This window comes from Tasmannia lanceolata, unplaced genomic scaffold (assembly GCF_043159265.1).
Source record: "Tasmannia lanceolata isolate RefF3 unplaced genomic scaffold, GAP_Taslan_0.1 ptg000003l, whole genome shotgun sequence".
Classification (NCBI taxonomy): domain Eukaryota; kingdom Viridiplantae; phylum Streptophyta; class Magnoliopsida; order Canellales; family Winteraceae; genus Tasmannia; species Tasmannia lanceolata.
In genome coordinates, this window is record NW_027518680.1 from 48,349,274 (window position 1) to 48,364,424 (window position 15,151).

General features: G+C 36.5%; 2 protein-coding genes across 2 annotated transcripts; both read right to left on the reverse strand.

Annotated features, from left to right (window-relative positions):
- Window positions 1-541: 541 nt before the first annotated feature.
- LOC143862688 (uncharacterized) lies at window positions 542-14,653 on the reverse strand. The gene is made up of 11 exons (XM_077373763.1): window positions 14,503-14,653; window positions 12,991-13,070; window positions 9,702-9,820; window positions 2,810-3,248; window positions 2,536-2,720; window positions 2,367-2,451; window positions 2,209-2,288; window positions 1,809-2,108; window positions 1,648-1,726; window positions 1,324-1,547; window positions 542-815 (listed from the first exon to the last, which is right to left on the reverse strand). Exons 4-7 carry the CDS (start codon window positions 3,236-3,238, stop codon window positions 2,211-2,213), a joined length of 777 nt encoding a protein of 258 aa, XP_077229878.1. The 5' UTR covers window positions 3,239-3,248; window positions 9,702-9,820; window positions 12,991-13,070; window positions 14,503-14,653; the 3' UTR covers window positions 542-815; window positions 1,324-1,547; window positions 1,648-1,726; window positions 1,809-2,108; window positions 2,209-2,210.
- LOC143869846 (uncharacterized) lies at window positions 5,715-7,196 on the reverse strand. The gene has a single exon (XM_077376405.1). It carries the CDS (start codon window positions 7,194-7,196, stop codon window positions 5,715-5,717), a length of 1,482 nt encoding a protein of 493 aa, XP_077232520.1.
- Window positions 14,654-15,151: the final 498 nt, after the last annotated feature.

The following is a 15,151-nucleotide window of genomic DNA, read 5'->3' on the forward strand; positions in this document are numbered from 1 at the left end:
AAGAATGGGAATATCCACATACCCTCACTAACTGCTCTACTCTAGCCAAACATGAACCATATGCAGCAGCTCCAGGGTAGAGCCCTCTTTCTGCACGAATGATAGAGGTCACAAATATTTCCATGAGTGGCATATTGTTCCAATTAAGAGAAGAAAGTCCCATTTTTACAAAGGAGTGAAAGAATAGAACTTGAACCTTGACATCTTCATAATACTAGTAGCAAGAATTTTAAGCATGTTTGGTGCAGGGACCAGTTAAGCCTGAGGAATTCCTTTCTGCAGCATGTCCATTAGTGTGTTACTGGGACCAGTTTGTAGATAAGAGCCAGAAAAGGATCCCAGAACATCTCCCGAGCTACAAAAATCTTGCCATATATTCAAAATATCATGAAAAATCTTGCCATACATTCTAAATAGTTTCAAAATATCTACAGACAGATCATGTAAAGAATTTCTTAACAAGTAAATAGAGATCTTCCAACAAATTTGTATGGAGACAAATAGCTACCATTCACATTGTGGCAAACCATGTTTACCATGAAAGAACCAGCATCATAAAAGGTTCATCCCTCACCATAGAACCTCATGAAACTTAAGTCGATATCCCAACATCCAACAAGTTTCCAGATTCATACAATAAAAGAGGAACTAAAAGCTGAATTATAAGTTTGAGTGGATTGGTGTCTCCACTCAAGTAACTATGAAAGTACATAACTACAAAATGATCATCCAAAAAACAGATAACATCCAAATACATAACCACAAAAAGGTACTAAAAACATAGTACTAGCTTAATTGCTTGATTCTTGTTTAGCCTGCAAGGAAAATAAAACCAGAAAATAAAGAAACAGATTAGTAAATGTATTAATAAATAAGAGGAAAAGGATCGTACGCTCGAGTGTACCAAGCTTATGGTACGCTCGAGTGCCCAATCACATGGGCCCCACATTTTTTGTGGTGATCCAAAGCATTCATTTGCAAGGCCCTATCATAGATAGGGTGTGTACCAAAAATCAGCTCCATTGAATCATCCTAATCCCTCCAAAAGTGGAGGGCAAAAATGGGCAGATTTGTGGACACACAGTGTATGTCCATTTTGACCTCCACAAATGAATGGGTTAGGATGATCCTATGGAGCTGATTTTTGGAACACACCCCATCTATGTAAGGGCCTTTCAAATGAATGCTTTGGATCATCTTAACAAAGTGGGCCCACATGTGATTGGGCACTCGAGCGTACCATAAGCTTGGTACGCTCAAGTGTACAATCCTTTTCCTCAATAAATAAATATATTAAAACCAAAAATTTTATCATAAACTTACAAAGAAAGATGGCCAAACGACATGTCCTCCTCCGCGTCTCTAATAGTTTTGCGCCGTCCGGATGGTCTTATCAGCGGTTCATTGCCCACTATTATAATCCTGATACTGGCGAGAGAGAATCCGTATCCAATCGGTGTGCCATCTACTATCATCGTCGGATCTTCACTCACAAAAAGTCCCTTAGCCAATTCAACCCCCGGTCGTGACAAGCTCATCAAAACAACCTTGGCAACATTAAGGAAAAGAAAAATTGCAAATTACACGGTGAATGATAACAATCAAGTATTGGAATTAGTTACGTGAAAACCTAAAAATTAATTATACCTCTGTGGAGGAGCAAGATGGGTGACTTTCAGGGGGGGGCAGTCACATCTACTCGTGATGGAGTCGTCTAGGTGGTATTCTAAAAATAGAAACAGTATAATAAAAAATCTCTAATTACACATTTATATCTTACTTGTACAAAACATAATTTCAAACATTACCTGGCTGCTCATGAAATTTGATACGAAATCCTGCATCTGTTGGGTCATCTCCTCCTTAAATTGGCGAAAATCCTCCCTAATTTGTTTCTTTTCATTTCTCTCTTCTACAATCATTCTCCGATAATCCATGCGATTCGGTGATGGCCCAAAACAATCAGTTGGGGTCATACCAAATCCCATCAGTCGTACCCTGCCATGTCTCTCCGATCCCATGAACTGGGCGTAGACGTCGTCTCTGGATGCAGAAACGTTGCCAGTGGAAGATTGGGGATGCTCCCTCTCGTATTGTTCAAACTTTTCCTAACAATAGAAATAAAAACAAAATAAACAAAGATTAACACAAAGCCGACCAAATAAACAAAAAAATTATCATATGGTATTGGAACATTATATAACATACTATCATATCCTTTGATGCATCATCAACGGGCTGCTGAGCTTGAACATTTCAGGACGGCTAATAACCTGGCCATCTTTCTCCTGTCAACACAGAAACAATTTTATCATGTAACAACCAGTATATAAATGATAAATTAAATTACAAGTTCACGAAATTACCTTATCATAGCATATACATGCGAAGCTCTTAGTCCCTGCAGTGTGCATCATCAGCTGGTTGGACCGATTAGACTTGTTTGTTTCACTGTGCTTTTGCAATTTACAATCAATATAGTAATGCTAGTTTTTTTAGTAATAATGTTAAAACCAAAATAATATATCATTTTACCTGACCAAGCGGTGAGGGCAATGGATGCAGAGAGCCCTCCATTGCGATTCCATTACTCTATCATCCGTGCATGGGAGACCAGGGTCGAAGTACGCACGTTTCAAATAACACTTCCAATCTTTCCATTTTGAACCGATATTACTCAGTATCCAACTCTTATGTATCACATCAACATCATAATGATCCTAAATTAACATGTAAGAAGTCTTTCAACATCATAATGTTCCTACATTAACAAGTAAGAAGTTAAAAATATAATTCATTTTCATCATACCTGAACACATTCCCATGCATCTTCTTTCTGTTCATTAGGCACTTGCCTCCAGTCAAATTGGTCAATTGGCAACCTAGAACCAAGTCTTGCTACAGTGCCCAGGAAATTTGTGAATTTTTTCCCTCTTTTTCCTACAGGCTGGCTTAGTTTATTAAACTGCACTCTCTTCCTTTGACTTCTAAAGAGTCCCCATGTATCTTTGCAGTAAATGGGACCACATTTCCTCTTCGATGAGGAGGCAACAGCCGGTGTTTGAGGAACAGAGGAGTCCTGGGGATCACGGTGTTGGGACTGAGGCTGTGTATGCTCGTGCTCGGCCTGGTCATCCAGGTCCTCGGTCTGGTCAATCTGCTGCCGTGCCTGGGAATCATCATGTGAATCCTGGGCCAGAGAATGTGAGGGTCGAATTGTGAGATTGCGTTTTCTCATGTCTGATCACCTGTTCATGATTAACAGTTGAGATTAATATCTTAAATAAGAAGCATACCTGCAAAACGATAACAGTTTAATAATTTGACATTTAAGTGGAGATGACAATTTATCCATCATTTTTCAAAATAGAGCAGGTATAAGTCTTTCAGTACACAAAGTCTACAAATGGGAAACATTAAGAATAGATCACCATTTACTGATTAAAAAAAAATGATACCCTTGAACCATTTTTCCAAAAAGAGTAGGTACAAGTCTTCTACTACACAGTCTACAAATGTAAGAACATTAAGAGAAGAGCAACAGATATGGTTGGGTCAACATAGAGAAAGAGATATGATCCCATCTATTTATCGTTGGCAACGGGATTATCATCGTCATCACTATCATCTGAATCTGTATCACATTCTTGATCATCTTCTATTGGCTGGGTCAACTTTTCCAGTGGTTCATTAATTTCTGTCCCTACTATATCTATCCGTTCCCAGCTATTTATGTCTTCCAAATTTTGGATCTCTGCTGCCTCAGTCTGGACATATTCCTCGTCATTATTCCCATGTACCTCATACAAGTCCCTAGGTTTCGTCTTAACAACCACGTGCCAGTCTTTGTTACTGGGGTTTTCTTGAACGTAGAATACTTGCTCAGCTTGAGATGCAAAGACAAAATGCTCAGTTTTATAAACATGCCGTGCCATATTTACAACTGTAAAACCGAATGCATCTATTTTTATTCCCCTGCCCGGCGTTAGAACATCAAACCAATCACATTTGAAAAGCAATGCCTTTAGATGTCTAAAGTAGTTAAGCTCAATGATATCTGTCAAAACACCATAATAACTAACATCTCCTGCTATTGGATTCTGATCCCTCGCACTTGAAAAACTTCTTGTATTTGCTGTGACAACAACTTCACTATTCTGTGTTTTTCTTTTCTATTCGCGGGCCTTCGTGTGAAAGCGAAAACCTTTACTAACAAACCCTATGTATTTCCTATCGACGGGCAATGGCCCTCCAGCTAACCATCTAAGCTTTTCTGATATCCCCTCACTCCTTGACCGATGCAAATTTTGAACCTATTCAAAATTTGATAATGATTAGCAAAGAGCAATGTGTATGCTAAGTAAACTTGATTAGTAGGTTAATGTGAGTGTGAGCTAACATGTGTGCCAAACCAAGTTGCAAGATTTTTAGTGTGAGCTTGTTCTATATCCCTTGCCCTAGCACGAGGATGCATCGTTTGAATATGGTTTACGTGTTCTCTGCATAAGCATTAATGTATGTAAGAGAAAAGATCTTCCAAGTATTTGCAGAATATATTACAGAAAATTTAATTGGCTTACGCAATAAATGGGAAAACTGCAGGGCAATTGAAGAGAACATATCGATGTGCCTGTTCACTTGTGATTCGATCTAAATGGCAACTCTTAACTTCACCTAGAAGGCTCCTGCTATTGAGAAAATAGAAAATCCTTCTTCCATTTCACTAGGAACATCTTCGTCATTCCTTACCGGTCAATTCAACTTTAATTCAACACCTTCCAAATATGGCGAGCAAAACGTCAAACATTCTTCTGCGAGGTACCCCTCTGCAATGGATCCCTCGGGACAACTTCTATTGCGCACATATGACTTTAATGTGAGAAGGTACCTACACAATCACGTGTATTACTTTCACTAATATGAATTTGTAGAAACCTTAAAGACTGAAACAAATTTTGATGAGCTATGCATACCTCTCTATGGGGTACATCCATCGATATTGTACCGGTCTAGCCAACATTGCCTCATCCGCTAAATGAATAAGTAAGTGCACCATGATATCAAAAAAGGCAGGTGGGAAGATCTTTTCCATATGGCAAAGCGTCAGTGCAATCCTATCTTGTAGTTTGAGGAGGTCGCCTACATTGAGGACTTTTGAACATAACTCTTTGAAGAAGTTACATAGCTCAATCAATACGGAGCTGACATTCTTAGGCAACGATGAGCATACAGCTAATGGGAGTAGTTGCTGCATCAAAATATGACAGTCATGACTCTTCAATCCCGAAATCTTACGCTCTCGAACATTCACACGTCGTGAGATATTTGCTGCATCAAAATATGACAGTGATGACTCTTCAATCCCGAAATCTTACGCTCTCGAACATTCACACGTCGCGAGACATTCACACGTCTAGCAACATTGCCTCATCCGCTAAATGAATAGGTAAGTGCACCATGATATCAAAAAAGGCAGGTGGGAAGATCTTTTCCATATGGCAAAGCGTCAGTGCAATCCTATCTTGTAGTTTGAGGTCGCCTACATTGAGGACTTTTGAACATAACTCTTTGAAGAAGTTACATAGCTCAATCAATACGGAGCTGACATTCTTAGGCAACGATGAGCATACAGCTAATGGGAGTAGTTGCTGCATCAAAATATGACAGTCATGACTCTTCAATCCTGAAATCTTACGCTCTCGAACATTCACACGTCACGAGATATTTGAGAAATAGCCATCTGGAACTTTGACATTCTTCAAGATGCTGCAAAGAATCTCTTTCTCCTTTGGAGACATTGTGAAGCAAGCTGGGGGCAAGTATGTTTTGTTCCTTGCAGTAGTCACTGGGTGAAGTGTTCTTCTCAGCCCCATTTCTTTTAAATCTAAACGTGCTTTTACACTGTCCTTGGTTTTCCCTTCAATATTCAATAATGTCCCAATTACACTGTCGCAAACATTCTTCTCAATGTGCATCACATCTAGGTTGTGGCGCAAGAGTGCCTCCCAGTAAGGCAGACTGAAAAATATACTTTTTTTCTTCCAATTATGCTCCTTAGGAGGCTTCTCTTTTTCCTCAGCAGCGGAATCAGAACTTTTTTCTTCCAAGGGATTCTCCTCATGTACCATCTTCTTCCCACGTTTACCTTGCTTCTTCGCACCAGTATCTTGCTTCTTGCCAAATGTGATGTTAATGTTTTCTAATTGATCTAGTACCTGTCTCCCTGATAGGGGAATCGGAGCTGATCTCTTCTCCTTACTTCCATAAAAAGAATACTTATCAGACCGAAATTTGTGGTTGCCCTCTAAGAATCGTCGGTGATCCATGTAAGAAAACTTTCTTCCATACTTCAAACGCAAAAAACATGTGTCCTTGTTACAAGAAAGACATGCCAGTTTCCCTTTGGTGCTCCATCCCGACAAGTTAGCATATGCAGGGAAGTCGCTAATCGTCCATAAAACCGCTGCATGCATTTGAAATGTCTCCTGCCTCGATGCGTCGTAAGTCTGCAAACCTGACTCCCATAATTCCTTCAACTCTTCGATCAAAGGTTGTAAGTAGACATCAATGTCATTCCCGGGACTAGATGGGCCAGAAATTAGCAATGACAACATTATATATGGTTGCTTCATGCACATCCATGGCGGCAAGTTATATGGAATGAGCACAACAAGCCATGTGCTGTGAGCAATACTCATCGTCCTAAATGGATTGAAGCCGTCGCTTGCTAATCCAAGTCTAACATTGCGAGGCTCCATAGAAAACCACTGATGTAAGTAGTCAAAAGTTTGCCAGGCCGTAGAGTCTACATGATGCCTTAATATATCGTCTTTGGTACGGTTCTCATAATGCCATGTCATAAAAGAAGCTGTTTTAGTTGACATGTACAGCCTCTGCAACCTTAGTTTCAAAGGAAAATGACGTAGAATCTTTGCAGGAACTTTTTTCTCTCTGTTGGATGAATGGGTTATTTGCTCATCTGAGTTCCCTTCAATTGTTTTCCACCTTGAAGTCCCACAAGTGCGACACTCAGAATCGTTTGAGGCTTCCTTCCAGTATAACATACAGTCATTGGGGCATGCATCTATTTTGTCGTAATGGAGGGCCAAATCCCTAATAATCTTCTTTGTTTCATAAAAGGACTTCGGGAGTGCTTCACCCTCAGGAAGTACCTCTTTCAACAACTCAAGCAACATGGTGAATGATTTGTTGCTCCACCCATTAAGATACTTTATGTGAAACAACCGGACCACGAAGGACAATTTAGTGAACTTGCTTCTTGCTCCGCGTCTTGTAATAGTTTAAAAAACTTATCCGCATTTGCATCAGGCTTGTCCCTACGTGCATCTGTTCGATGACCCTCCTCATCTGTTGGTCCATTATCATTATCATAGCTCGACCTTGGGTCTATATCATTTAATAGTTCGTGCATTTCATCTTGTATAACCGGTTCATGAGGCGCTCGGTTATCATTATTATTCATAGCACGAGATGACCCTTCCTCATGATTAATCCATCTAGTGTAGCCCAACAGCATCCCATTCCACATCAAATGTCCCTCTGCCTCTTCTCGACTAACCAATCTAACGTTGCTACATTTCTTACATGGGCAGAATATCTTTCCTCCATGAGCTCTATGAGTAAATGTGAAGTTAAGAAATTGAGAAACTCCTTCCTCGTACGCCGGGTCATTCCTATTTTATCCAAAGGCGAACACAAATTAAACATCTTAAAATAATAGATCATCCACCCAATTGCTTCCACATTTGGAAAACAAAAACGTTATCATAGTCATACCTTTGAAGTTGGATCCAACTTCTATCCATGACTATTTTTGTGATTTTCTCCGTAGACACGTACAACCGAGGATGCCAGGTAGATCACAATGTTTAACTTATATGATCATCCTAATAACAAAGATTGTTGCATTTGAAATATAACTTCATGGTCAGTACTCTATTTTTTCAACAAATTTACTCCACAACACTAGGAACAATGAACCATTAAAAAAAAAAACAAAACACTAGCAACAATGATATAAAAAAGCAAAGGAAAAAATAATACTATGTTTTTTCCATTTTTCCTAACTCTCCGATGGATGTGTAATGAATTAAGTTGAGGAATGGATAAGGGGTGAAATCATTTTTCTTGTGGCCAAGAATTGATTCTTATACAAGGTTTCAACAACTAAATGGAAAATTCGATATAGAGCAAAGACTTGGTGATCTTAGGCCTCATAGCACTTCTTTAAATGTTAAGAAGATGGAAGACAAACAGAATACCAAATCCATGAAGATACAACTAAGGATGTAATGTTATTGTAACAAGAAATAAAAAGAAGCTAATGACACTGATATTTAAGCTCGAGGTGATTCAGATCTACGCATTAAACTCAATGAAGTTTAAACCACTAGAGTGATGTGAGCTGGTTGAACAAAAAGACAAACAAGAAAACACCAGGAAACTAGTAGTCTTGATCATCTATTCAAGAATGCAAGTCATGAAAGCTTAGCTTCATTTCTGATCAATAAATACCTTATATGCATACATGACATGCAATCCCTTGAGCAAGCATACAATGGATTGAATTAATGATGCAAGAACTGATCCATGGACATCAACTCTCTTTCCAAAATGCAAGGCAAAAGTGATCAACTATATCTCTTATCCCAAATAGAACTGATTCTAAATCAACTAATGGGGACGTAATGTAATACATAATAGGGCTGAAACATGAGCTTCCTAGTGTGTCATTTCGTCAAACATTCAGCCAACACCTTCATAACAATAGTCAAAAGCATCTGATTTCTCAAGACTATTCTCAATTCGTCATGCAATTAAGAGGGGAAAAAACACAATTTGCTATTGAAAATTCTGAGTGAGATAGTGAGAGAAAGAGAGAGGTGAATGATTCAACTAATATTGGAATGATGCAATTGAATTCATAAATAGCATCAGAAACCCATCACAAATAAAAATCAAATCACAGAAACTGGAAAAAAAAGAAAAAGACATCATGAACCTTGTATCTTCAACAACTCTAGGATCATATTGAAGTTTCTTGCACAATTTCTACAAAAAAGGGCAGATTAACACACAGAGATATAAAGCCCTCTACAATAATTAAAAAGTATAATACATGATAAATCAAGAAGATTAACACACAAAGATATCATCTGAAATGTCGATACTTGATAAACACACAGAGATTAAAAGCCTTCTGTGAAAATACAATAGATTTTATGATAAAGAACCACTTTTGCAAAATCTATCAGAAATCAGGAGAAAACTCAGATCCCTAAGAATTTTATAAACAATATAATCAATAACGAAAAAAAAATGAAACTCGCATCTACAGATCTATCAGAAATCTAGAGAAAATTCAAAGCCCAATGAATTTCAGAAACGGTATAAGTGAGAACAAAAAAAAATGGAACTTGCATGACAGATCTATTAGAAACCCAAAGATAACATTAAACCCTATTGATTTCTTATACATCAAAAGGAAATCAAGGTGGAGATAACATTAAACCCTATTGATTTCTTATACATCCAAAGAAAATCAAGGTGGAAATACAACAGATCTAGAGAAACCGTAAGAAAAATCAAATAAAGTTGAAAATCGACGAATAGATGAGCTAGATATTGTAAAGAAGGGGGAAAGAGAAAAGGGCAGAGTGAGAGATGTTGTTTGAAATTACCGGCAAGGACCGGAAAGCATCAATCGAGGGAGAGGTCTGCAGAGAGGAGCCTAATTTCTCGCTCGGAATGGAATGAGAGAGCTCCGAGAATCCCTCCTATCCCCTCTTCTTCTTCTCCTCTTCAAAACCCCCTCAAAGAATTAATACTTAATAGTTAATCCCTACTAGAAAGTGGTAATATTCTAAAATTTCTTACTCTTTTACACATGAACTAACATAAACTTTTACCAATCCTAGTCAATTTTTACATGAAAGGACCGTCAATTAATATTCCTATAAATTAACCATAATCATACCATTTCCCTATAAATCATGGAAAAAAAATGCTATCCAAATAGAGCCTATGCTACCTATGAAAAAATAAGAACCAAACCAATAAGCTAAGATAATTTAACTAAGCTACAAATACAATGTAGGACACAATTTAACTCTTGGATCCTTGAACATGTTCAAATAGTTGAAAAAGCATAAATAAAAAAATAGATACTATATGCTCAAATGGTTTTCAAAATATTTTGCATGGTTGAAGAAACATTTCCTTGATGTTATACCAATCAACCCTTAAAATGGAAATCACAAAATAGTAAAAAAAAAAAAAAAAAAAGAGCTACAAATCTAGGGATTTTGAATGACATGAAAAAATAGTAACGAAAATTAAAAAATAAAAGAGCAACAGATTTAACGTTTCTGATGGCCTTCAAAAAGAGTAAAGAAAACAAAAAAAGAACTACAAATCTAGGGTTTCTGATTGGCATGTAAAAAAGGTAAAGAAAATATAAAAAAATTAGCTACAGAATTAGGGTTTCTGATGGACATGAAAAAAGAGTTAAGAAAATAAGAAAACAGAGATAGAGATTAGAGTTTCTGATGGCCTTGAAATAAGAGTAAAGAAAATATAAAAAAACTACAAATCTAGGGGATGGACATGTAAAAAGGGTAAAGAAAATAAATAAAAGAGCTACAAATCTAGGGATTCTGATGGAAATGAAAAAGAATTAAGAAAATAAGAAAACTGAGATAGAGATTTAGGGTTTCTGATGGCCTTGAAATAAGAGTAAAGAAAATAAAAAAAAGAACTACAAATCTAGGGTTTCTGAGATGGACATGTAAAAAGGATAAAGAAAATAAAAAAAAGAGCTACAGATTTAGGGTTTATGATGAACATGAAAAAGAGTTAAGAAAATAAAAAAACAGAGATACAGATTTAGGGTTTCTACTCAACCCTTCTGCTTTCTTCTTTCCTCTCTTCTTCTGTTTCTTCTCCCTCGTCAATTGGCAGTTGAGAGCAAAAGAGGCATGGAAAAGAGGGAGCGGGAGAGAAAAGTTGGTGCGCGGGAGAGAAAAGATTGGGCGCGGGAGAGAAAAAGTTAAGGCGCGAATCGTTTTCTCCAACCCTATACCAACGGTCTGATAAATGACCTCGCCTAAAACCCAACATTCAGTAGCGGTTTTAAGACCGCCGGTAATAGACCGCTGGTATTTGATGACTTTGTTGTAGTGTGTGTTAATGTTATTCGTAAATGGATTGATGAGTTTGGTTTTTGAATTCTGGAGTTGTTCAATTTTCTTAAAAGGAATCCTAGTGAATTAGTTGACTTAATTACCTTGAGTATCATTTATCGTCATTTTCGATGTTTGCATTCTGGAGTTGGGGTTTTATTTTTGTAATGGCCTAGAGCATCATATTTCTTTACAAGCAATGCAGCTTAGAGAAAGAACTCCACATTTTTACTGCGACGGATAATCCATCTTTCCCTAATAAGGTCGCAGCAGTGGAATGATTGTTATTTTCTGCATTGAAGCAGTGCTCTTTTCCCACTTGACTACATCAAAGATGAGAACCTATATATTTTGGAAATTTAATGTGTCTCTGATGTTGTGTAGAAACTGACAGTTAGTCTTCATTGCTGAATGATTTTTTGAATTTGGAAAATTTTCAAAATTTGACTTTGCTAATTGTCTTAATTCCTTTAAACAATTTGTTTGATAGTGATCTTTCTTTTCATCTTTTTTCTTTCGGTTGAACTTAACAACCTTTTCTTTGGTGAAATGAAATGGATGATTCATCATCCATTTTTAGATCCTTTACCATTGGATTAAAAAATTTGAGTATACTCTATGTTAGAAGTAGAGATCCTTTATGATAGAATTTTAAATGAGGAGATGGACATCTCATTTACTCTTTAATTTAGATGGTTTCACGGTCGATTCATATTTTTTACCGAATTGAAGGGTGGACAGGACATGACACAATGAAATGGTTTCATGGCAGATTCACATGTTTTCATTTGTTTTGGATGTCTCTAACAAAAAAATATACCGAAAGGCGGAAGAATTTCTGATTTCATTAAAATAGTATGCCTTCCAAGGTTAAAGTAAAACATCTTTTTGGATTTTTTTTCTTTCTGAATGCATCATTTAATCACTATTTGCTTTTCCTCCCCCGTGCATCGCAATGTATGAACTTCATTTTTTGTGTTGGTATTGGGAAGCTTGTTTTGTTTAATGAATATTTTTATTTATGTGAAGACATGTTTTAATATCAATTAATATCTACTTCTACTTAGAATTGTTTGTAATTACGATCAAAGACTCGTACATATTTTAGTTGCGTGCCAAATATTTCACAGGTTTTAAAAAATTATTTAATAAATATCAAGAAGTTATTATTATTAAAGGATTTAGTGGCACAAAAATAGTCGTTACTAAAGTGTTAAAACAGAAGTTCTACTAATCACTAAAAATTTAAATATTAGTGGCAAACTTTAAGTCGTCACTTATACTGAATAATTTGTTACGACATTTGTCGTCACTAAATTCAAGATTTAGATTCTTAAGCCTTTCTTTAAGTGGCGACTGTATGACTTTTAATGACCTTCACAATTTTGTTGCCACCATTCGTGTCACTAATAGTAAATAATTAGTGACAACAAGTTTCGCCACTAAAAGCGAGTTTAGATTCTTCAACCAATTTTTTGTGGTGACTAGAGGCCTTTTAGTGACGACTTCTTCACAATTTTATGGCGGAAAGTCTTGTCACTATTATATACTAGTTGCAGACCCGTGCGATGCATGGGGCGAGAAAAATAGTTTTACTTTAGTATTTAAAATTGTATTTTTTTCTAAAAAAAGATGCATTTGTAATGAGATGGAAATTTGAAACTCAACTTGTGCCTGAAAAATGGAAAGAAAAGGATGAAAAGGGATAAATAGTCTTATAAATTAGAACTTAAAAAATAATATTTAAAATGGAAATGATAATTTGGAGATTTCGAGTTTCTTGTTGAACCTGCATATATCCATCTTCATATGATCTCTGACTCTCAAGAAATGTGAATGCCCATACATTCTAGCTGTGAGAAACCCACTCTGAAATGAAGGCAAGAACAGTGTCAGTGAAAAAACAATGATATAGAAACAAACTATATAGAGGTCTAGAAATAATGAAATATTCCCAATCTTTAATTTTGGACTCATAATCAGAGGTCCCCAAAACAAAGTGGTTCGACCAAGTTCTTAGCAAGTCAGTAAGTTCTTGATCAACGGTATCTCTGGATCTATAAATACCAAAAAGTATAAGTGACGTAGTAGGCATTCAATATGTAGCTCTTGGTTGGATTCTTTGGATCATTTGGAGTTTTAGGCCTTGTAAGTATAATAAGTAATTTTTTTGGCGCATAGCAAGTGGAAGTGGTGCAGGTGGGTAAGAGGCTTTCATTTTAAAGGAGTTGCCGGTGCGGTGGGATTTTTTATTTTTTTTTCACTTTTAAATTTTTGCACCATTGCTTTTTTATAGAGTTCTGGAGAAAAGGCAAATGAGGCATCTCGGTCATGATAGGACTCTTCTGATTTGCAAAACTCTACTGGAATTTGCCAAATGGATATTATACACTCTACAATCACATGGGAATACATGAAGAAACAAAATCACCCCATAAACTCTCTAGTTTCTGTGGTCTTACTGAAATTTTATGCCCAACTATCATATTTGAATATCATAAAAAAATATCATAATTGAATTATTATACCTAAACAATAGAGATTGCCCTAATATGAGTTGATCTGTGGAAACATGTTAGGTGTGAATCTATATTTCGATGTATCTATCTATCTATCTATCTATCAAGATATGTTATATATGCATGATGCAGCATGCCGAAAATAGAATAAATAAATAAATTTGGTATTCAACACCATATGCTTAAAAGATTAAAATCCTGCAAATTTCCAATCAGAGGCTAATTTCTGAACTGAAATGATAGGTACATGGTAAAATAAAATTGCATGCATCCTCGAGTGCAAAACATACTTGTCTAAAAAATAAAATAAAATAAAATTGTCTGCATCCTCGAGTGCAAAGGTTTAATGGAAAAAAATTCAGGTAGACTCAATGGTCAGTTTCAATTATTTATTTAGAATGCTAAAAGGGCACAAATAACTATTTAGAGTGCTAAAAGTACATAAAATGGGTGAATATAAGAACAATTAGAAAGAAAAGGGTTGTTGTAGCCTGAGTTCTAACTCTACAATAACAACAAATAGCCTACTACGTCAATGTGAATATAGGAAAATCCTTCCAGGTTTATCAATGTGAATGCTTGAAATAAAGAAACATAGATGGGAAGAAGTGAAACAGAGAAAGTAACGAAAGAACAAATGAGGTAGTGGCATGTGTTGCCTGTGTATTCCTCTGCAAATATCAGATCTGTAATAGATATTTGAACCCTAAGATGAGTGAGAAAGCCAAATATAAATATTAGAAATGCAGCTAATGATTCAAAAAGGCGAGAAAAAGGCATACCCGGTTTCAAAATCATCCTAGAAATCAAAGTTTCCTCATCTAATATTGTTGCTTCCATGAACTCGGTTCTGTTCAGAGAGAAAGAGAGACAGAGGCACCAATTCTTTTTGGTTTGAGAGTAAATAGGACGTGCGAAAACGTAGCGATTTTGGAGAAGTCGAAAAGTAAGCAAGAATACGAAGAGAGAGAGATTTAAATCAATACGGAAAGGCGTTGTCCCACTCTTTTATTGCAAAGGGATTTTAGGAGGATTTGTAGGGGTTTTGCTTGTTGAATGTAAACTGTTAGCTAATTATTTAGTTGTGACACCAATCCGACGGCCATGATTGTCCAATCCATGTATTCTTTCGGCAATGGATGATCATCAGTTTGGTGGTCCAAACCATTCATCTACTGGGCCGTACAATGGATGGTTTTGTAAAGAGTTCGAGCCCATCATTTGACACCCTAAATTTTGAACAGTCAGAATCATCCGGAACGGAGAATATTTATGTATAGCCGCTTATCTACTGTGTGGATGAACAGATGAGTGGTTTGGATCATCCAAAAAAAAGTCCCTACCAATATTTCTACTTGCCCTTATATTTCAGAACAAAAATAGGGCTCACACAACATAATTCCCTACAATATTTTGAATAATACAAGAAAA

Excerpts from the sequence above, each read along its gene's own strand:
- LOC143869846 (XM_077376405.1), bottom strand. The coding sequence starts at position 7,196 with ATGTTGCTTGAGTTGTTGAAAGAGGTACTTCCTGAGGGTGAAGCACTC.
- LOC143862688 (XM_077373763.1), bottom strand. The coding sequence starts at position 3,238 with ATGAGAAAACGCAATCTCACAATTCGACCCTCACATTCTCTGGCCCAG. Across the intron at positions 2,721-2,809 it reads ATGCATGGGAATGTGTTCAG|GATCATTATGATGTTGATGT; the intron begins GTATGATGAAAA and ends ATGTTAATTTAG. Across the intron at positions 2,289-2,366 it reads CATGTATATGCTATGATAAG|GAGAAAGATGGCCAGGTTAT; the intron begins GTAATTTCGTGA and ends CTGTGTTGACAG.